Below are 23178 nucleotides of genomic sequence, written 5' to 3'. Positions count from 1 at the left end.
AGGGGGATTACCAGGAAAAATATTGGATTGGGCCGAGGCGCAAGGGGTGAGGCCTTACCTGAATCACCAACGGCACCAGACAGAGACGCCGTCAGGCCACGCTGGTTCTGTACTCACAATTCAAAGCCTAGTTTTATCTGCTTCCTTGCAGCAGCACAATGCTTTTATATATTTTTTTTTTTAATTTTATTTTATAGTACTCTATTAATCCCCGAGGGGAAATTTCTTCACTACAGCAGAGGGGGTCTCAGGGGGGAGCTGCTGCAACAGGCTGCCACTAGCGTGGCGCCAGGTAACCTGACCTGAGGTGCATGTTTTTGGATGATGGGAGGAAGCCGGAGAACCCGGAGAGAACCCACGCAAGCACAGGGAGAACATGCAAACTCCGCACAGAAAGGCCCAGGACCGGATTCGAACCCTGAACCTTTTTGTTGTGAGGCGACAATGCTAACCACTGCACCACCGTGTCCCCCAAATACCAATACGGAGTCTATTTCCTATTTTCACCAAATGTTATGTAAAATGAGAGTGCCTGACAGACCAGCCACTGTATTGTGAGTGAAGTCAACCAATATAACCAGGTGATGTTAAGTGTAAAGAAGAACCTGAAGGTGCAGTTTGAGTTCATGTCAGCTACAAAAATAATCTTGTAATGTGGAGAAAATGAGCTATTGCCACCTAGTGGCTCCCACATGTCCTTCCATTATACAAAATGAAATTGTGGCTCATTACCACTGATGGCTCCAAATATTATTGTTCCTCTTTGGTCGGCGCGGATACAAAAGCTGCTCCCAATCATTGTAACATCAGGCTACTGTCCCAGTGGCAGAATGGCCTCATTATTTCCAGCCCATGGTTTGTGGTGAATGTTAGCAGCTGATGTGGCAGATGTTGCCAGCGCGCCGTGAGTGGGCTGATAATGGAGACGGACTCAAACAAGACAACCCAACAAAGAAGCAGGCAGACTGGTAGCAGACTGTGTGCGTGATTTCATTGTGGGTTAAGAGCTGAGAGTTGAGCTCATGGGAGTTGTGCTCAATAGATGCCTGCAGAGGCCCAGGGGACACACACTGTGTACTAACATGTGGCTTTACAGATGTAGAGGATTATGTAGAATTATCTGTGAACAGGTAGAGTACAAAGGAATTAAAGGCATTCAGCTCAATCAAGTGCAAAGCCTCCCTCAGAACCCTCTTTGCCACATACAGCACACATTCAGATGATCTAATAATGCAATGGTGCCCCCTAGTGCAACACAATATAACACAAAATAATATACGGTATATAACCCACTGAAATATCTTCAAACACCAAACTACATCTGTTACTGTAAAATCATTATTTTATTCAAACTTATCAATAGAGAAAATGTGATTTTCTTAACGCTGTATGCATAAATTCTCAATTCTATACAAAACCGTGTGTAAAACTTTTAGGTGTAACATTTACAAATATACAAGAAAAAACTCCAGTTTCTTAAGTCATAGATACAAAAAAAAAACCTTATGGGCTATCCAGGAGCACATAAAAATATAAGCAGGTAAAGAAATCATTGGAGGACATTGTCAGTCACTGTTAGAAGAGTAAAAATGTTTGTTGGTGGGCATCTACAAAAATAGAGTTTCAGGTAGATGTATGTTTGGTATAACGATACAGGTTAAAAGCCTTTGAAAACCTGTTTCAGTTGTAGAAATCAATACGAGTGAAACTAATTTAAAAGTAAGTATTTAACCTTTTTTTTGTTTTGTTTTGTTTTGTTTTTTTAAAGCAAAGAACACACCTGTAGTCACGCACTGAAATCAACACGTTAATTTTAAACTAAACGCACATTTTGTTTTGAATTTAAGCTACATGAAACAACTGAGGTGTCACATGGAATTAAATAAATAACTAAACATTAATTTAAGCTTGATTTTAGTAAATAAATATGGTGAAAAAAAAATCAAGTAAGGAAATGGAGATGACAGATACAGAGTGAGCTACAGCTTCATCAGTTACAGCAGGGTCAATTGCTTCAGGGATGGTTGTATGGCTTATTCATAGTTAGGAAGGCAACTCAGTAGGTTACACAGTTTGGAGTTCAAACTAAAACTCAGCTGACGACAACAAAAATAAAATCATCATTCAATAAAATTAGTTGGTGGTCTAATAAAAAAACAGACTTTCATTGCTTTAAGCCTAATGTGCATACAAATATTTAGAAAATAAAATGTTAAACTATGTTACAGTGCATACTTGTACATTGTCATTTGTTTTTATATGAAAAATAACCTAATTCATAAAACATACGATCAGAATTTTGCACTGCCTTGAAAAAGAGGTTATACAAGGTAAACAAAGGGGCATTGAAAACAAAAAAAGGCATTATTAGAGGAGGGAGGTAGAGAGGCCATCCAATATGGCTACTATTGTATTTCAGGTTATCAGGTGCATCAGAAAAACCTTCAAATGTGCCAAGTCGCTGTTCTCCTCCTCTTCACTTCTAAGAGTCTCTCTCTGTGGTGGGAGCGGTCGGTCTCGCCACACACTTCATACCCCCCACCCCCACACCCCGCCCCCACCCCCACCCCCCTCCTCTCCTCTGTGAAATCGAGCCTATTTGAGAAAGCCCTTGTAAAGAAAATGGGAACGACTGGTGAATCTTTCGTTCTCCAAACAGAAGAGCAGGTCCCTGAGATTGACACGTGTGATGCGCTGCCTTGTTGGTCTGGAGCCTGATGAACCAGGACCACCAGACAGAGAGGGACCTGTTCCTGATCCCTGAGAGATAAGAAGGACAAACAGAGGGGAGAGTGCTGAGTGGCTCACGTGACATGTTATTTGTGAACGGTCCTATGAGTCCTATAACTTCATGCATGTGTGCGCCTTGACTCACATATTTTTTTAATGTCCTACAACTAGATGAATACTGTTGAGCAGTATGGAGCAGCACAGTGGCTGCATATGTGCTCTGTGTGAAAGCACCATATGTCCTGCGCCCTCCTGAACAGAGTTTGCATGTTCCTCCTGAGTCCAAAAACAAGCAGATTACGCTTATCATCAGTGACCCCCAAAGAGGGGAGATCATGGAAAGACTTTGGAGAAGCTCAACTAATATAAAGAAATAGATATTTCTCGTTTGATGTGCGGAATCAGTGGTGACATCTGAAAATCCAAAGTAGTGGATAATAGTTAAAATTGTTGCAGTAATGGAGTTAAAATAGCAAAAAGAGATAGACAAAGGTCTGAAAAACAACCACTGGTTTAAATGAATAGAAAACTTTCAAGTAAACCTGTAGGTATGAGCTACAGTTTATTTGTTTTAGGTTTTTTTTTCTAGATTTGTTATCTGCCCAAAGGTGCCATGATGGGATGGACCTCAGGTCATAACAACCTGAACAGCAATAAGTGCAAGTGGAAACATAATAGGATGTAATGCGGAACTTTCCCTTAGTAGAAGTTGCTGGAACTATTTTCTACCTTTAAAGGGTCAGGTCAGAGAGTAGATGTTGTTTTAAAGTAAAACCCACTGCAGGAAACACCAAGTATAACCAGCAACTGTGTGGATCGGTAGTAATGGTATATGAGAGATTATGATGACTGTCATTGCATTGCAAGTGAATGTGACTGACAACCAATTAAAATGTGATCTGTGATAATAAGAGCCATCTGAGTGGAGAGCTCTGCTGGAACTAACCAGAGGTTTCATTCTATTATTTTGTTAGTGCTGCAAAGAGGACTGTAAGCAGGTTTCAGGGTAGTGTGGGCTGTCAGTAACCATGATGTCACCCACTGGTTTGTGAGCTTCTATGGAGCCATTTTGAAACCAACCCCTAACAGCCCTCGTTGGTACTGCAGTTTAAGGCACTGATTGGCCTCACTTTTCAGACCTGGAAGCTACATCCACGTTTATTTGCATTCTATGCTTGTCACCAAATCAAATCTGTCTGGCTGATACAGTCACAGGGGAGAAGAACTGTCTGTTAGTCTTAACATGATCTATTTCTTTGTAACCAACATTTCATACGGATAAGAAAACAGGTTTCCCATCTGATATTAGTGCCGTTAGTGTCATTCTAACATGAAGTAACACAACAGCTAAGTTCTATATGCCTTTATGCAAGGCTGTGGGTCATCTAACCTCTCAACATAGCTTTGGTGTCTTATGTGAGCCAAGTGGCTCTTGATACTCTCTCTGTTCAGCCACAGTAGCAATTACTGCTCTTGCTGACTAAGTAATGCAAACAACAGCTCTCCACATGGTGAAAATTACCATGGTTGTTTATAAGGAGAGTATCAGATGAGCAAAGGTAAATAATATGTTGACAGGTTTACATACACTAAGAGCATAGGCTAAGAAAAAGTACAGGGGGGATTTACTGTCTTGAATGTTACCTCAGCTGAAGCAGAGGATGATGGAGAGTCCAGATTCTTCCTCTTCTTCCGGGGGCCGATAGCTGCCAGAGCTGTCAAGTTAGCCTCCCTTTGTCTCATCTGTGCCAACTCCTGCTGTTGCATCTGGACAACACACACACACACACACACACACACACACACACACACACACACACACACACACGCGTCAACATGGAAATCAAGCATACAGTGTGTAAATTTACAAAAACAGTCTTGAGAACCGTCCTCCTCTCATCTTACCTCTTTTGCTTTCTGCTTCAGGCGAAGCTGCTCAGGATCTTCTTGCCGAGCTCGAGACTGCAGGGCCACAAACGAGACACAAATAATTCATAAGTGATGCAGGCAGAACAGAAACCAAAGCCCAGGTTGTGTAAGAGTAGACACTCTAAAATTTGCAAGTATTTTTAAATGATTTATCTCAATTTGATATAGATATCTCAAATTTACAATCACATGGAAAACTTTTCTCGTTTGGAAAGCAGATTCTAGACCAACTACATGTTGCCTGAAGTCGCCCGAATGGTCCCATATCCATCAATATTTGCAAATGGAGGCCAAAAGTTAGCGTTGAAATACTAAAACTTTATCATTATAAAAAAACTGTTTAAAACCTAAAAGATCGACCTAAACGTACCTTCTGATACAAGAAGGCAAGAAAGTGCATGTTTTGATGGTTACATGAGCTCAATGTTGCCAACCACTTTCAGTGTACAGTAGCTAAAGACTGCTCGAAAAGTCGCTAAATATTGCAAGATGATGGCATATGCTAATTAACATAGCAGCTGATTCTGATTATCAAGCAGCCACATCATCAAATGAAATCAATATACACATAATTTAAAGACAAAAGCTGTGGTGTGATTTGGGCTAGTAGCTACAGTATGTCGAAAAAGTTGTTTTTTAAAAAAATATGTTTTTAAGTCTTTTAAAGGCGTTTCAGAAATCGCTAAATTTAGCGACAAAGTTGCTGAGTTGGCAGCGTTGCATGAGCTGTGGTTTCAATTTCTCAAACCATATTTTATCTTTTGAAGTATTTCTGCAAACGTCAAAACTCCTCAGTCTTATATAAAACGACTTATTCACACTTAATTAGACAAAGGGCTGCGTTCAGATTGTCCACTTGTCCACTAAGCAGTGTGCACATATAGTGGACAAGTGGACAATCTGAACGCAGCACAGTATGAATTTACTGATTTTACTCACCTAACATAGAGCCACTACTCAACTTTTTCATACAATAACAATTTTAAGTAATGTTAACGATAGCCTGTGGATACATTATCTTGATGTGTGTGCGGGACGCTGTACCTTAGCTGCCTTCAGGAGGATCTCTCTCTCCTGTTCCTCCTTTTGCTGTTTCTCTAACTGGTCCAGCTGCTCAAAGAACTTCAGCTGAGAACGAACATCACTGCTCTGCTCGTAGTTGTCATCCTCCTGCCAACAGACAGCGGTGTTACAATGTTATCTTAGAAAGAACCAGAATACTTTTTTTCAAAATGAGCCAGTGCAGGAGAGACCTTGTGATATGCACCTTTCATTTGCTCCGAAGAGACATTTTTATTAGTCTGGGAGGATCTGGGTAATACTTAATCTAACTCCTTGGGAAAAAAAAAAACAGTGTACTAGTGCGACTCTGTCTGTGTCATGTCCGTTAACAAACCTTCATATAGATGTTTTTCTGTTGGGCTACTTGGGAGACTTTTTCAAGCAGATTCTGAAGTCGCTGCTGAGTAGCATGGGAGACAAAGTTCACCACCTCTGCACCCAGGTCTTTCACACCATGCCTCTTACCTGCAGCAGAAACACCACGACACATTAGGGCTATAAGTGATTGATCAATGCCTTGATTTTATATGGTGAATAATAATGTCAGTTTCTCACCAATCTCTAGCATTATCCTCTGCAGCATGGCGCAGGACAGAAAAGCCTCATCTTTACAGGAATGTGTCACCGCTCCCACTAGTCCAGAATTAGTGGCTAGGATATTAGCACTTTCCTCTGTCAGGTTCACTCCAGCCATGGAGGCCACATCGTTGATGTCGTCATCATCTCTGTCAGTATGATGAAGCAAGGAAAAATCCATCCATTAGACTGATGATGAAATGTCACATGTAGTCGTGAAACTTGGAAAGACTATTTACTGTGTTATATTTTTATCACACTATATTTGATAGCTACTGAAAGTCTTTGAAGCACCAAAACCATGTTGAAACTGACATTAATGTTAATGTTGCCAGGACAGCTCATTTCAACAAGTGATACTACGATCACAAATACCATTAACAGTGGAACTGATTTGAACGCTACTGACTTGAAAGTGCCGGCGGCCTCTTTCAGCTTGTTCTTTTGAACCGGGGTCAAGCCTGTAGCAGAGACTTGTTTGGAAACAGGTGACACCTCCGGCCTCAGGGGAACTGGCAGACACAAAATCGATGAACAACCTCAATTCACAAAAGAAATGCTGTTGCTAGCCCAATGAGACCCGCACACATGCAGATGCACAGACAGGAGTGTTGTTAGAATGACATCCTCACCTGGCTGGAGCTCCTTAAGCTGCACCTGTTGCTGTCCCAGCATGATGCGACCAGGGGCCTGATTCCTGAGGGCCATCACGGGGGTTGTCGGTAAGGTTACTTGAGGTCTCAACATTGCTCTTTGCTGCTGAAGCTGGAGAACCTGTGAGGGTGACATTTAACACTGAGGTTATGTGTTTATTCCTAGAATATATTGTATTTCATTTCATTTCCAGTTTTCATTTCAATTCCTTGTACATGTAACTGGTAAATAAAGCTTGATTCTGATTTATCTCTTCCACTTAAAAAAAACCCAACCAAAAGTAATTAAACCACCCTTTTCTATTCCATATTCAACTGAGCAGTTGACATTTTTGATGCAACATGTTATTTTAAATAACAGAACAAATGAAAATTGCATGGTCAAAAATACTGGAACCCTTAACCTGATATTTTGCGGCACACCCTTTTGAAACATCCACTGTAATCATTTACTTCTTTCCACCGTTGCTCAGTTGAATACATGACAGAACAGGACTGTAACCAAGTCCAGAAAGTTTGGTTATGGTCACATTGAACCTTCCTGGTCACAGGAACATCATGCATGTCCTTCTTCCTCATCTCCTTTTTCTGTATCTTGTCTTGTTAAATTGGTCGAACAACAGATGGATCTAACAACTGACAACAGTCTGTTTGAAATATCCCTACAATCCTCTCAGTGATCCCTCATTTAAGTGATATCAGTAACTTCATCCAGGCTATCGAAATAGATCTTTACAAGAATGCAGCTCTGCTCAAAGCTTCTTTGTTTTAATTTATGCCATGACAAGAGCTGTTCATTTCAGAATTGTTCAGGAAGAATGAAGCATTGTTTCAATGAGGTGCAGCGGTACCAACACAATTGACCACATCTGTAAATCCAAGTCAAAGTTTTAGATTTTAGTTAAGCTGACATCTGATTTCATATCAGTTACCATTGACGGTGTTTGGCCAGGTTTGGTAACGCCTGGCTGGAGCTGGGGCCGACTCACTGGAGCAGTGAGGCGAGGGGCCGGGCTACCCAGGACCACTGTGGTGGTGGTGGGGGTGGTTGTGGTGGTGGTGGGTGAGGTGGAGGAGGCTGAACCTGAGGCTGGCTGGGGGAGCTGACTCTGCTGAATGAAAGCTGCCGAGTCTGGGGTGAGCTGCCTCAAGGCTGGGAGGCTTCTCTGAAAAATACAGGCAGTGGGCAAACATGACATAAATGAATTTGGGCTACATCCACACTGATACATTCTCATTTAAAACAGACAACTTTTGCTATGTTTACGCCTCATGTCTAAACCACTCCCCAAATTTAACCCCCCAAAACTGTGACTTTTAAAAATGTTGCCGACCCTGTTTTAGTTTGAAAGTCGAGCATTGCTTTTAGGTTCAGAGGGGCAAATATGAAGACCGTGATCAACAATGATGGAGACAGCCACAGGTATTATCAGTCATGATGTGTCCTACACCCTCTTTTGTCACATGACCCTTTTCCAGAAGAAAACAAACTACAGCTTGACTACCAGGGCTAAATTCAACATTAAAAACAAACTCCAGACTGACCTTGTTGTCTGTGCTAACAACTGTTGTGCAGTTAAATCCTGGCCATTAAGCATAGGAGGCAAATTATTATTCAAGCCATTTGCAGCAAATGTCGTGTCAGCGTTATCAGTCCGACATGGAGCGCCAGTGTTGCTCTGTATGATCAGATTCTGTGACCTGCCCTGCCTAAAGCTAACTCTGCAAACCAACTCTGCAGGTCAACAACTGCTGTGTATCACCAATTTTGGGTGGCATGCCCAGTGTAAGTAAATCATGATCATGTGTAGATCATATGAAATGTGTTTACAGGTGGGTTAGTATGGACATAGAGTAGTTCTAAAACGGTGGTAAAACACTGATGCTGATGGAGATCGTTTTCATGTTAAAAATCTTCGTGTCGATGTAGCCTTAAAGTTAACATCAAATGCCTATAAACCATATATTATAATGTTCTTTGCTGAAAGTGAAAGCAGGTTTTTTTTTTTACCTTGAGGAAAGGCACAAGGTAAGGTTGGGGTGAAGAGTTGAGCTCTTTGTACAATCTGCTGGTGAATTCTTCAGCTTCCAGTTTGCCCTCCTAATTAAACACATAAAGCCCTGGGAGTGAGATATGTCTTATTCACGGTGACAGGTTTACAACTGAAATGTTAATGTTCCCGGGAAATGTTAAAAACATGACATGTTGACTTCCTGTCATAAACAGTGTATTTGTAAGGCTCACTCACCAGCAGGTCCTTGACCAGCTCTCTCACACTGGCTGCAGTCTCTGTGGATTGCTTCCCGCTGGATGCCAGCTTGATCAACGTCGACAAGAAGTTCTTACATTTCTTCACATTCTCCATTGTCTCCTGCCAGGAACACAAAACATCAGAATTATTAATAAATTAGTCTTATTTGTGACTAACCATGTTATACATCGCAGCATGCAGCTGCCCAGCTCCATCAGATCCTTTGGGTTTCGCACAACTCACTTTGCTCACTGTTATTGAGGTAACAGTGGTCCCAGCTGTTTGGCTGACGGTCCTTGGGGTCATTCCTGGTGCTGCAGCCCCAATTGAGCTCTGGTAAGATATGATATCACCATCACAAAAATGTTATTTCAATCGCTGAACCGTTTAAAAAAAAAACCAGTGTGGGTTGTGAGCGGTTTCAAATTTGCTCAAGCACATCAAACAAACTCTAGTTTTATAAGAGGAAACAGGTGCAGAATTCATGCAGAATGTCAGTTGGGTGCTCCTCCTCAAAAAGGAACAATTTATCTGCTGGTGTTACGATATGAGGAAAAACGTCTGCACCTGTGGTACTTCAAATTCTTTATTAGTTTTATCTAAAACCTGTGCACATGTTTCTGTGCGTGTACAACATATAATTTATTAGATTGTATAAAATCCACATTAGACAATTGTCCCAATGACATGCACGACCACCTCAATCTGAACGCTGCTTTAGTCAGCAACATCTCTGTTGGCTGGACACAGTCCCATATAAAGACACATGCATAGAAAAGCCAACTCATCAATTGGTGAGGGCTGGCTCGGGTAGACCTGAACCAACCCTTAGTTATGCTGTTATAGGCCGACGCTGCTGGGGGACCTCGTTACATGCTGAGCTTCTTTTCTTTCCTCCTACTCTTTAACTGACTCATACCTCACCATCTTTTTCTCTCCCATAGTTTCTTCTTATTATCTGTTGTCTCCGTTCAGTTCCTTCGCTCGTGTAGTTTCTGTTCTTTCTTTTGCAGATGTCCCGTCATGGAGCTGCATGTCTCTGTCCTGCGCTTGTCGTCTCCATCAACAGTTCTTCTCTTATATCTCTATGCTGTCCTTTTCTCTCTCTCCTCTCACCCCAATCAGTCGAGGCAGATGGCCGCCCACCTCTGAGCCTGGTTCTGTCGGAGGTTTCTATCCTGTTAAGAGGGAGTTTTTCTTCCCTCTGTTGGAGGTTTTTCTCCCTTAAAGAGGAGTTTTTGCTTATGTGGGAATTGTTGAATTGTTGGGTTTCTCTGTATAATATTGTAAAGTCTTGCTGTAAGGACTTTAATGTGTTAAGTGCCATGAAATAACCTATGTTGTGATTGAAATTGAATTGAATCAATGTTAAAGCTATACGATGATAGAAATCCAATTATTTAATTAATTTCTTTAAACAACAAAACAAGACAAGTAATTGTGCAGAGAATATACTGAATAAGTGCCACATATGTAGCTTCATGTTCACCTGAAGTGAATTTGATCTCGATTTCAAATGCTTTACGATTGAAATCCAAATGAAATGGTTCAAACTGTGAAGAAAAATCCTTCACAATTTGAACCATAAATGCCATATTAAAGAGTAACAACTCCTGTTTTTACCTCCTCTATCAAAAGGTCTAGTTTGTGCTTCAGTAATTAAACAAAATATATATGCAGTAGGCTTTGAGCATACATTTCCATAAAAATGTATAAAAGTACACACGTTCACTTTTACAGAAGCCGAACTACTTGTATCTTGAGTTCTAATTGTTTGCACCTAATAAATGGCATGATACATTTTGTCTGGAATCCACTACCTCCTGATCCCTCTTGCTGCTGGCATTAATAGAATTTATTTCTTGAGTATAATTTATTTAAGTCAATGTTTTATCTCTACTTTATAAAAAAGCACACATGCAAATGAAAAACATGTATTTGCACTAGTATGACCCAATGACACATCTTCTAGAGAATGAGAGTTTACATGTTTATCATTGTGGAAAATTCACTCATAAAATGCTTCTGGTGTCACTTTGCCACATAATCATAATAGAATAATTTTCTAATTCAAACAGTGGCATTTAGTCAACAGTAGTATACAGTGGTTTGTGAACCGTCAGCTCAAAAATGGAAAGTTTTTATTGTGGGGCCAAAGTGTCTGGCAACATCATACTCCAGGGATGTGTGCATCTGCAGCTTGTGTCAAAGAAAATAAATGAACATTAAGAGAAATGCTTTGACACCAACAGACCTGAAAGACAGGAGGTCTCTGAAGATTGGTGGTCGCAGTGAGAGACGTTGCGGCTGCACAGCCCTGTCGGATGATGGTGCTGGTAGCCACCTGTCTGCTGTTGATGCTGCTTCCAGGAGCCTGAGAGGTGGCACAAAGAAAAACATGATGACCAGCACTCATTTTAATTTCACCAGAAAACATATCTACTATGTCCAAATGCATTAATAAATGGGTTTTACAATTCTGTATAAATTAGGACTAATAATATACCACACAAATATACAACAAGCAGCATGTTTATGCCGTTTTCCATACACCTACACATAAGTAATACAATCTAATATTCTGCTGAACAGGTGCCTTCTCTGAGCTGTAAGCAGGCTGGACATGGCCTTTAATACAGGAGCCGATATGAAGCTCTTCCTCGTCAAAGTGCAGATCTTACCTGGCCCGGAGGCACATTTGTTGGTGTGGCAGCCCGAGGGGCCATGCCTCCCTGCACTTGGGCCTGGGCCTGCGCCTGCGCCTGGGCCTGGGCCTGGGCCTGCGCCTGGGCCTGCATCTGGGCCAGAGCCTGCTGTGGGATCATCAGCAGCTGTCCACTCTCACTACGCACAAGCATCATCCCTGAAGCAAGTCGGAAAATACATGAGGCAGCTCAAATATAACTTTCCTGTAAGAGACAGCTTAAAAATAATGCTACCAAATTAAAGTGCAAGGAAGAAACGGCAGCAAAACCCATGTTTTTCAAAATAAATGCAGCACACATCTGAGTCACAATAAGCATGATCAACATGAAATGTGCAACATTTCACAAAGAAGCCCCTTTAAATAATAATAAGCAAGTGGTTTCAGTTTGAAGATTTGGGTGTGCTTCTCAGAGTGAGTCTAAGGGGACTCACACTTTCTAAAGATACACAATTCTATCAAGATGTATTTCTGCAAAATGATCCAAGATGCAACTGGAAATTAAATCAGATTAGGTAATGAAATCAACTGTGGGCCTCTGCACATTAAAAGTTTTGACTTCACTCACCCGGGGGGAGTTGGATGTTGTGTATACTGGGCTGTCCCGGGGCGGTCTGAGGGAGCCTTGGGGCCAACATCTGAGGCAGCAGGGCTCGGTTCCCGCCAGCTACCGTCGCAGGGGTCCGGAGAGCACTGACGGCACCGGGAGTGCCAGCAGGCTGCGGGGCTGGCTGTATAATTGTTGTGGGTGGCTCTGCCTTGATGATGTGTGACCCTGCGCTGACTGACACAGAGTTGGACGGCTGGCTATTGTTTACATGCGGAGCTTGTATGCAGATACCTGTCTGACCTGTTGGATGCGTGGCCACAGCGGGGTTTACAGTATTGTTCCCATTCAAAGTCGTACCAGACCCCCCGGTTTGCGTGGGCGGCCTGATGAGTGTCACAGTGGATCCCGCTGACTGGCTCACAGCCTGAACTGAAGCCACCGTACTCTGAGAGTTCACGAGCGGCGTCTGAATCACGCTGTTTGACGACGGGGGCATTGTCGCCCCGGTCAGCCCTTTAGACAGGACCGGTCCACTTCTGACAGCCGCGTCCGACACCGCAGCGCTACTCGTCACTGTCGTCCCCCCGAGAGGGGCAGCGCTTCCTGAATTGTAAGAGTTCATAGTTTGGCTCCCATTGAAAGTGGGCACTGAGTATGAGCCTACTTTCCCCCGGTGATTAGGGAGAAAAGTTACACCGCTGCTACCAACAAGTGTTTTGTCGGGGTCGTGTCCCGCGGTGGGGTCCGTGCTGGTCGTCGATGCGTCCATAGCGGAACCATAGGGAGCTCGTAGAGACCCCCTGCACTTCAACTTGTTAACCAAGGAGCACAAACAATCTTGAATGTGATGGGGGCAAAACTATGGCACATCTACTGCTTTTCTCTGTCAGCTCCGGCGCTTGTTGTTCGTGTATACTCGGAGAGACAAAGAGGAAAACAACATTAGTAGTTACCTGCTTTAGCAATCGTCTTGACCAAGTCCCAGCTGGACATTAGCTCGAGCTACCCCCTTGTCCCGGAACTATAGCCGTGTAATTACCGGCTGCCTCGCGCCTACCCCAGTGGTTGTTGTGACACAGAAACGACAGGTGTGACTCTACGGACCGGACAGGATGACAAACTACCGCTTTATTCACCCCTGTGTGTAAAAAGAACTCATCCAGCATACCGGAGCCGACCGCCATCTTCGCACTCCTGCGAGCTTGTGAAAAGTATGGGACTTACCGACTGAAACGCGCGTGCGCACAACAGCGAAACAGCTCCGACCGAAGATTTCTGCGAGCTGTGATTGGCTGGTCCGCATCCTAAAAGGCGGTACCAATGGCCCCAGCTGTCATTCCTGGGGACGCGTGAGACGGAACAACATCGCACAGCGGACAATATGTTTTCATCAAATATTAGCTCTCCGCCGGCGTGTGCACGCCGACACGACGGCTGCTCCGTTTCAGAATTTCACCTTGTGACTTTTGGTGGAATAATAACTCGGTTTGCTCCAAGATAACAAAACAAATTTCGGAGTTTATTCACGTTCCGTGCGCTGTGCAAGATGGCTGCAGTGTTACAGCCGAGTGAAGTTGCTGTTGTAAAGAGGCTTTAAAGGGCGCCCCACCCTCACGTATAGAGAGGAAATGAACTGTCGACCAGTCATGGGATATATCGTGTGATTAACACCACACATGCACTGGAAAAAGTGTTTTATTCAAGTTAAAATTGTGCAATCAGGTATCCCTATAATAGCCTGGACAGAGTCGACAAGCAAATATCCCGATCTATTTGAAAAGCAATGAAACATCTGCAAAGAAGTCTGCACGTTTGTATTAAATTATGGCCACAAAATAAAAAATAAAAGAAATTGCAGACAATTATAACACTACTCAAATTGATAAAGTCCCAATTGTTAAAAAAAAAGAAAGGGAAAGCTGACAAAGTAAAATAAATAGCCTAAATATTGAAATTGCATACCAAAGTCGAGGAATTGTGAGAATAAAAATGTTAATCTCCTAAAACGTAAAATAAAATAACTCAAACATAAATGTCCATTTTCAAATCCCCAGTTTGCATAGTAGTTAACGTCCAATTTTCTTTTCATTAATTTTTAATAAATACCCATGATTAAATTTGATTTAGCCTATTGGATGAAACAATCTACAGCCTGATAGTTTAGTTTAGTTTAGTCATTTGTATTGCTTTGCCCTGTACCTGTATATGCTGCTGTAGCGAAAATAATGCTCATTGCAGGATTAATAAAGTCTGTATCTTATTTTTCTTCTTCGCTGAATTCTATTTGGACACAATCCACCTGTATTCCATAGGCATTGTTAGTCCGTTTATGGAAGTAAGCCATAAAAGCTCATATTTGTGAAGTCAAGGGATTAAAAATAATAGTCATTTTGTTGAACCAAATTAACCACTTTCTGGTTAATAGCCTGCCACTTGCCTGTCCGGGCGGGGTGTTTTACACGTGACCGATTTACCCTGGCTGCAGGCGCCGCAATGTTCTTTTGTCTCTAACGGTGTGCGCCGGCTGACCAAAGAAACGAACCCTGTGCTACGCGCTGGTTACCCGGCCAGCTGCGAAAATCTGCGTCTCTGCGGGTCTTATAAAGCGCACAGGTGCCTACAATTGAGCACACTGATTAGTTCATGTCTGAGTGTCGTGCTGTAATAGCTACTTTGAAATTTCGCTGCAGTCTTTCATTTTGAAAACGTCTTTTTTTTTTACTGCAAGCATGAGTGCTGCAGGAGGAACCCCTTATATTGGCAGTAAAATAAGTTTGATATCCAGGGCACAGATTCGTTATGAGGGAATACTGTCTTCTGTGGACACAGACAGGTCCACGGTTGCTTTAGCTAAAGGTAGGTTAAAACTTTGTAGAATGTGGCTGATAGGGAAAGCCTGTCTAACTTTAACAAAAAATCTCTGCCTTAAATTTTGGTTGTTGATGGTTAACTTTTTTTTTTTCAACTATCCGCCAGTTAAATCTTATGGGACAGAGGACCGGCACACAGATAGACCAGTGCCACCCAAAAATGAAATTTATGAATACATCATCTTCAGAGGAAGTGACATCAAAGATATTACTGTGTGTGAACCTCCAAAACCGCACCACGGACTGCCTCGTGACCCAGCTATAGTTCAGGTATGTTGGTCTAGGAGATTTGGTTGACTTAATCTAAATTTCACACTGTGATTGAAATTGAAAGTCAAACTCTACAGTGGTGACAGAACAAGTTTCTTTTTCCTTATTATTGTGATTTTTTTTAGTCATCCATTGGCAGCTCATCTGTGTATCACCCACGCTGGAGTCCATACAGAGATATGATGCCCACCTACAGCCAGCTGGCTGCTAGTTCCCTACTCAACCAGCAGTACAATGCAGCCCTGGGCCTGGGTACAGATAATGATCTCTTGGACATGTACCATTTCTTGTTGTTTTTTTAATACCTGCAGCGACACCATCTTTTGTTCCTGTTCCCTCAGGACCAGGACCTCACGGCCCAGCCAGAAGAGCCCCAATGGTCGAACAGGCTGTCCAGACTGCGCCTTTGGCCAGCGATGCACAGAGAAAAGGAAGGACTTCAACCCAGCCACAGACCAGAAAGCTTGTTTGTCCAACCCAGAGCTCCAGTCAGGATGGTTCCCTGGTTCAGAAGGAGAATGTCCCCACCAGTAAGCACACTTACCGTGGCTGTTGGGGAGAAATCCCTCAATTATTTAATTTATTGCTTTCATTCCCATCCAAATAAGAAACGGCGTTTTGACATTTAACTTGTGTTTAGGCCGGGCACCATCTCAGCCAAGTGCAGCTAAGATTCAAGGACAAGGTGCAGAGAAGCAGAAGCAAAGGCAAAAGCAAGGTATCAAAAATGCACATTAGCAGCTAATTCTTACTGATGGAAGAGGACAATGTGATTTGTCTTGATTGTTTCAGCTGACAAACATCTGAGGAAGGCAGAAGTGATTTTTATCAAAGTAAACAAATTTTGCTATTTGTCTGAGCGATGGTTGGTGGAACATAATATCCAAGACTAGATAAAGCTGCTCTAAATGGTTACCAAACCAGTTTGGTTAGTCACCTTTTCAATTTTTTTTATTTTTTTTTTTTATTTTTTATTTTTGTGCTTGTTTGCAGGCAGTCGCAGGTCCAGGAACAGAAGTAGAGGCCAACTTCTTGTGAAAGACTCAAAGGCTACAACTTTGGAGTTTGAGTCAGATTTTGATTTCGAAACAGCAAATGCTCAGTTTAAGGATGATCTTACAAAGGAGGTAGTAGGTATGCTCTTTTCAAAGGCCACGTCTCAGTTAAATTCCCTTGGCCACAATATTAACTGTGAGGTGTGCATATATACAGGATGTTTGTTTTTGTCCTGATAATTGCAGCAGTTGAGAAAGTGGAGCTTTGGGAGGAGGATGATGAGGATGATGAGGATGATGAGGTTGATGAGGAGGAGGAAGAGGAGGAGGAGGAAGAGGAGGAAGCTCTTGGAGAAAAGTACTATGACAAAGCCAAGTGCTTCTTTGACAACATCTCCTCTGACCTTAAGCCCAGGTGTTTATGGTGACCTTTGCTATTTGTGTTTGTCAAACTTCAGTTTTGTCAAGCTCAACAGTATCTTTTACTTTGTTGTCTGTTTTTGTTTTTTGTTTTTTGTTGTGTTTTTTTTTTTTTCTCCTGTCCCCTCAGGAGAACTACCTGGGCAGAGGAGAAAAAGTTGAACATGGAAACATTTGGAGTTCCTGGTCGCTTCCTGAGAGGTAGAGGATTCAGGGGACGTCGACGCAAAGGGCAGAGCACTGCTGAGCAGCGAATCCTCCCAAAAATTGGTAGCGGGAGAGTGTGAAGGCTTTTTCTTTTTGTTAACATTACCTGTAAATACCATAGTTTTCTACTTATTTAAAAAGTACCTTCCTAAATTCACCCCTTTTTGAAACACTTAAAGCAATTTTTTTTTCTTCATCTTAAATATGCATTTAGGGGATGTTGTACTTTGGATCCTGATATAAAATGGGGAAAGCAATTTCTTTTTAATCCAGCAGCTGTGCTAATGTAATAATTGGTTGTTAGTTTGGAAGCATGCAATGTGGATTTTGTCTTATGAACAGACCAGCAGGCATGCTTAGCCATTTAGTTTTTGTTTTTCTAAATGTGTGAGTGTATTAAATTGTCAACTTGACTGTCCAAATTTAACTCTATTGGTCTTGGAAGACCATCTTCTAAAAAAATGATTGGACTGACAGCTGTATTTTTTTGTTTTGGTTCCCCCTACACGTAAAATGAAAACTGTGGAGAAATGAGTAACAGTTGCTATTAAATAACGTGAAAAACAGAATGGCTTTTCTCTCTGGCATTGTAAATTCTCACTGGGAAACTTGATAACAAACAAAAATGTTATCGATTCTAAATGTTACCAAAAAACATTCCTCACTCACAGATCAAGCATTTGTTGACTACAGACAGAAATCATTGTTTATAATTTGTGGTGGCTTGCAAATGGTAGCCAAATGGTTGAACCTTGGGCCCAGGTCTTCCAGCACTTTCAGAAATGAATCCTTGTCAGGAACGGTGATATTCTCACTGAGAAGTTGTAAGAGTCCCCCTCTTCTGCATAGGGATGAGGCTCGTAGTCCATCAAATCCATTTCTGTCTCCTGGAGTGAAGTGAGCCTCTGTACAGGGAAGAAAATTTAAAAAAAAAAAGGTGAGTGAAAATAAATGTGCGTGCTTTTACTGTTGCTACAGAGTAGACATTATGGCAAGACAATACTGCCAACCTGATGAAGAAGAACGAAGAGAACCGCATCAGTCGCATAACAGGAGTTCTTTTTGCGCAGGAAATTCGTAGTACTCGTGTCCACAAACTACACAAAAGTTTGAGATTTCGTTTCTTCAGCCCCTGCCTCAAAGTAACAAAAAGCTCAAACTGAACCACTGGTATTTTACCTGCTGAGTGCAGTTGTGGCCATCGGTTATTGGAAAACTCCTGGTTGTTTGAGATTTGAGGAAAGACCAAATAGTTATTTGAATGTTTACTACTGACTGATATCATTGACCTTCAATGAATTCATGTTACCTGGTTCCAATTGTTGCTGAATTGGTAGGAAAGACGTTCCCTCCTCCCTTTCATTTCCAAAGTGTTTGCAGATGAAGCTTTGCTCCACATCCTGTTGATGAGAATGACATTAGATCATTTGAGGTGAAGGTTTTCACACATTCAGAATGGCAGTCTTACATTTTTACAAAGAATGCTTTCACTGAAGAATGTGAAAAAAATATATCTGTGCTTCACCAACAATTTGAAGAATATAACACGGACCTAATTTTTACAGTTGAACATGTGGAAAATGTTTGACATTCCATCCGTACTCACCTTTGTTGAAAATGTGTTTTTCACACTATTATGCAGACTTTGCCAGTTAGATGGCCCGTGGAGCTTCTTATCCGTAGACACTGCCGGGACACTGTTGGGTACCTTTAAAAGAAAATGAAATGGTCAATGAAATTTGCATCAAAATGGCTTACTGGTTTGTATGCAAATGTTTCTAAGTGGCAGCCTGGCAGTCTGTTCCTGGTTTCTCAGTGTTTAATGGGAGTATGGTGTTTCCAACTGAATCACCAGTCGGCAAACTGCTGAACTTCATTTTGACCGAAAGAATGACTGCCATCAGCAACAGAACTGTTGGATGACAAATTTAAATTTGCAGTGAGTAATCTGAGTATAAATCACAGTACTCCAATGCTGAATGAAAAGGCTGTGTTTCCAGTCCTTACACAGAAGTAACAACAGTGAGGCAAACACTATGCCTACATCAACGGAGGCAGCTTTTATTGCAGTGTCTCTGCGGCTGTGACAGTTGGGTGTCACGGAGGTTGTAAACACCAAACTTCCCCTGCATGTCAGAGATCTTCACATCAATTGTGTGTATATCAGCATACACACTAGGCTCCTTCACCAGGCCAGCAGTGTATAACCTGTGAGAAATTATCACAAAATTCACTGTATTTTTATGGCTTTTATGTTTTTTTGTGTCATGTTTCACTGCATAGCAAAGCTGTTTCTACCATATGCAGGATTCAGTTTCCATTCTCCTTTGACATCCCCCAACAGTTCAAACATGGAAGGCCCTCTGAAGGGCTTTTGATCCGGTCAAAGGCTGGAGGGGCTGTCAAGACACACAGACATCCACAAAGTCCACTGTTAGCTGTGGCACGTTGTCATTCTGGTCAATCACATGGATCTGCACTGTAGCTGTGCCTGTCATAGGCGGATTACCTGTCCAACATAAAAAGATAATGTCATAAAGCATCTCAGTGATATTTTTCCTAATATTGTGTGTGCATTTACCATCATCAACTGCATGCAGTAAGATGGTGTAGAGGCCGTTAACGACATGAGGAGATTCTCTGTCAGGTGTGTTCACTGTAGTGATGTCACTTGTGTGGGGATTCACTGTCACCCAGCCAGCAGGATCATTTCCCACCTTGTAACTGTGGACAAATACAATGCACTTTAACATAAGTGTCCACATTAGAGCTCAAACATGTTGGATGTATAATCCAAATTACACAAAATCTCTTGCGTGACTGGAGTCAGGATCCAGAGCAGTCACTTTCTCCACCCAGGTTCCCATGGGTGCATTCTCCTCCAGCAAAGCTTCTTTGACAGTCGCGTTGAACACTGGGGCATCGTTGGTATCTTCCACTTGGATGATGACTTTTACCGAATGGGGCTGACCTGCACCAGGATCATCGCCTTTGCTGAAGTCAACTTTCCAGAGGCCAGAGGACATCCTCTCCTTCACTTTACAGGAGAAATATGACACCTCATTTTCTACTGAGATGAGCCCCTTCCTCAAAGTCTAAATGCTGAAATTTTACAACATATTTGTAAAATGGTTCGAAGTATTATATGTGATATTAAATCTTTTTTTTGTAATAATAATTATAGAATCGAATTAAAAAATACCAAGGTCAAATGCAAGATGAGTAAACATGTATGTAGTAATTGAATGTCAGAATAGAGGTGGGTGTCATTGTAATGTATAGAATGCATAGGTTTTAAACTGAGTGTGAATACATTCAATGGGCCTACTCAAATATGAGTTTGTCTTTTTTTAGTTTTTAATTTAATAATGCGGTGCATTTTTAATTTATTTTCTAACATTAATTGGAAAAGGTCAAACAGGTGTCTGCTAATACCCACTGTTGAAAAGGCCAGGCTCACTTGGACTATTCCGCCAAATCCGTTCTGTATATGACCAACTAAGTTTGAATAAAAGTTCTTTCCCTGGAACCTCTGGACTCAATGGTGATTTGACCAGTCACTCTAGTAGTGGGCTGTGATTTCCAGAATCCCAGTTTATTAAAGAGGCCACAGTCAGCCAACCTCTTCTTTTCACCCACTGTATAGAATTTCATGTAGCAACAGCATCATGTCTCACCCAACAATTCTGTATGCACTGTACAACAGCATCAGGTTACGTGTGTGTGTGTGTGTGTGTGTGTGTGTGTGTGTGTGTGTGTGTGTGTGTGTGTGTGTGTGTGTGTGTGTGTGTGTGTGTGTGTGTGTGTGTGTGTGTGAGAAGCCAAGATGGTTTGACCGCTGACCGCTTATTGTAAGTCGCTTTGGATAAAAGCGTCAGCTAAATGAAATGTAATGTAATGTAATGATGATAAGACAGTGGTTGTTGCCATCCCTGACATGGCTGACTACGTCACTGTGGTCTTTGGCCTCCACTGGCACTAAACATTTCAGCCACCTTAACACAAGTAAATAAAGACGGTTACAATTAAAGGCAAATTAAAAAAAAGATACAGTATTTAAAATATCCTGTCGCACAAAATTTACTGTTTTAATTTAGTTTTATTTATCACTGGACGGCTACTTGTTTATTATGTCGAAATCTATTGCATATTGATGTAATTTTTGCAAAAAATCTGTCGTCACTGACACAAATATTCCTTGAAATCACCCTACATCTCATTTTAATTAATCTGCTGAGGTTTAAGAAACAATAACAACAACAAAAAAACTTTACATGTAGACAGCAAGCATTCTGTACTGCATAAATACATCATGTTTCTCTTATCAAGTCAAGTTCTCGCACAACATGAAATGCCACTGCCGGTCTGGGAGTTTCTGTATATCTGATGTGTTTCTGACAAAAGAGATTCTTGCCTCATGATCCAAACATTGAGATTGCTCTAAACTCATTGATAGAGAATTCAGTGTCTGGAGGGTTTGGAGACACAGATTTGGTTTCATAGTGGAAAGTCGAGTTTGTTGTTCCTCTCTGGTCTCTGGTGGGTTGTCATTGATGTCCCATATGGAAACTTCAACTCCTAATTTAGTGCCAATGGAGAAATCTGTCTTTCTGGCCTCAAATTTGAGCTACAAGTGGAAACATCAAGCAATATGATTAAAATACCGGATATTATGAATTTAATATGGGCAAAAAAAAATAATGCTGTGCAACAAACTCAAAATCATTTTCACCATATTGTTCTACATATCCACTATGCATTCAGAAATATCCCTTTCTGATATACTGTCAAAAGTGCAAAGTTTGATGTATGATAAAATGTAAAAAAAAAAAATTACATCTTTTTTTAAATGAACACCCATGATTACCCAGAATCCCTCATCGTTCAGTTAAAGTATTTAGAGCATTGAGCCTGTGCACCTTTCAGTGTGTTTCTTGAGCAAACTCATTAAGTCAGCACCAGTAACTACATATAAGTAAGTAGTGTATGACAAACTTTGCATCCCAAATGACGGCAGAATTATTTTACAGCAGTATTAGAAAGTGGTTATCCATCCCCAGTCCCAGTTTGTGTACAATGTGTGTTGAGTCTTTCCATTAGCAATGTGTATTCCTCACAGTCAACAGCCCTGTGAACATATAAGGTGCCAGACTCTTTGTGGATGGAGAGGACTCCCTTTGGCTCCTCATCCACGCCTTCCCCATACAGTTCAAAGTACATTTGATACTTGTGGTCAACACTTATCTACAACAAAACATCAAACATTTTGCAGTCAACTTTTGAAAATCTGAGATTTATATTAAATAATCAATTTCTATGATGAAGAACTTTTGATGTGCAATGTATTGTTGGATAGAAGTGAAAATGATTCAAGAAAATGATGGCAGGTGTCCAAGACAAATTATTAAAGCGCTGATATTCCTAAGATATATTTAATATTAATATCTGGTGTGTGTAAACTAGAAATTTGGTAGTTGAGGTTAAAAAATAGTATATCACTTTTTCTGTTGGAATTACAAATTCCAAAGTCTGACTAGTTTTCTTTAATTTTCTCACCATTCCCAGCACATAAGGGAAGGGCCCAGGATGCCCCTCTTCAATCTCGAAGGAATTAATGATCCAAGTCCTTCTGTGATGGCTCAGCAGCTCTGAGCACATTGCATTTGAAAAGTAATAACCCTGAAAAACAAACAGCCAGCCAAACCTGAATAGCACAATCTTTACAATGTTGGACTGTGCAATGTAGGAATGTTTATTCACAGCCATGGGCAGGACTGCATAATTCTGTCATCCCTTCACTGGGGAATGAACTTGTATACGAGTCATAGTTGGTGAACCAGTTTCTATAAGGTGTATATGCACAGGAATTTGTACAGAAATAAGACTGGGACAGAAGACATAATCTTTTTTCAGAAAAGTTAAAGGAATGATTATTAAAGATAATCAAAATCTTTCAACCA

General features: G+C 41.4%; 2 protein-coding genes and 1 pseudogene across 2 annotated transcripts; 1 reads left to right on the top strand and 2 right to left on the bottom strand.

Moving 5' to 3' along the window:
* Nucleotides 1-2573: 2573 nt before the first annotated feature.
* Nucleotides 2574-13445, bottom strand: LOC138200628 (transcription initiation factor TFIID subunit 4-like). The gene is made up of 15 exons (XM_069153521.1): nucleotides 12475-13445; nucleotides 11884-12065; nucleotides 11457-11576; nucleotides 9446-9535; nucleotides 9200-9322; nucleotides 8962-9051; nucleotides 7883-8116; nucleotides 6930-7071; nucleotides 6707-6809; nucleotides 6277-6446; nucleotides 6056-6186; nucleotides 5704-5829; nucleotides 4636-4692; nucleotides 4375-4497; nucleotides 2574-2760 (listed from the first exon to the last, which is right to left on the bottom strand). The coding sequence occupies exons 1-15, from the start codon at nucleotides 13223-13225 to the stop codon at nucleotides 2596-2598; spliced, it is 2607 nt and encodes an 868-aa protein (XP_069009622.1). The 5' UTR covers nucleotides 13226-13445; the 3' UTR covers nucleotides 2574-2595.
* Nucleotides 13446-15047: 1602 nt separating this feature from the next.
* Nucleotides 15048-17768, top strand: LOC138199472 (protein LSM14 homolog B-like). Its single transcript, XM_069151583.1, has 8 exons — nucleotides 15048-15312; nucleotides 15433-15596; nucleotides 15722-15848; nucleotides 15938-16126; nucleotides 16237-16314; nucleotides 16590-16730; nucleotides 16838-17006; nucleotides 17142-17768. Exons 1-8 carry the CDS (start codon nucleotides 15186-15188, stop codon nucleotides 17296-17298), a joined length of 1152 nt encoding a protein of 383 aa, XP_069007684.1. The 5' UTR covers nucleotides 15048-15185; the 3' UTR covers nucleotides 17299-17768.
* A 137-nt stretch (nucleotides 17769-17905) lies between these two features.
* Nucleotides 17906-23175, bottom strand: LOC138200171 (B-cadherin-like; annotated as a pseudogene).
* Nucleotides 23176-23178: the final 3 nt, after the last annotated feature.

This window comes from Embiotoca jacksoni, unplaced genomic scaffold, assembly GCF_022577435.1.
Source record: "Embiotoca jacksoni isolate LCO1_2020_lvr unplaced genomic scaffold, fEmbJac1.0.p SCAF_1, whole genome shotgun sequence".
Classification (NCBI taxonomy): domain Eukaryota; kingdom Metazoa; phylum Chordata; class Actinopteri; family Embiotocidae; genus Embiotoca; species Embiotoca jacksoni.
This window is presented reverse-complemented; position numbering and strand designations above follow the sequence as displayed.

Excerpts from the sequence above, each read along its gene's own strand:
- LOC138200628 (XM_069153521.1), bottom strand. The coding sequence starts at position 13,225 with ATGGACGCATCGACGACCAGCACGGACCCCACCGCGGGACACGACCCC. Across the intron at positions 9,536-11,456 it reads AGAGACCTCCTGTCTTTCAG|AGCTCAATTGGGGCTGCAGC; the intron begins GTCTGTTGGTGT and ends ATATCTTACCAG. Across the intron at positions 9,323-9,445 it reads CCTCAATAACAGTGAGCAAA|GAGACAATGGAGAATGTGAA; the intron begins GTGAGTTGTGCG and ends TGTTCCTGGCAG.
- LOC138199472 (XM_069151583.1), top strand. The coding sequence starts at position 15,186 with ATGAGTGCTGCAGGAGGAACCCCTTATATTGGCAGTAAAATAAGTTTG. Across the intron at positions 15,597-15,721 it reads GTGACCCAGCTATAGTTCAG|TCATCCATTGGCAGCTCATC; the intron begins GTATGTTGGTCT and ends GATTTTTTTTAG. Across the intron at positions 16,731-16,837 it reads TCTTACAAAGGAGGTAGTAG|CAGTTGAGAAAGTGGAGCTT; the intron begins GTATGCTCTTTT and ends TGATAATTGCAG.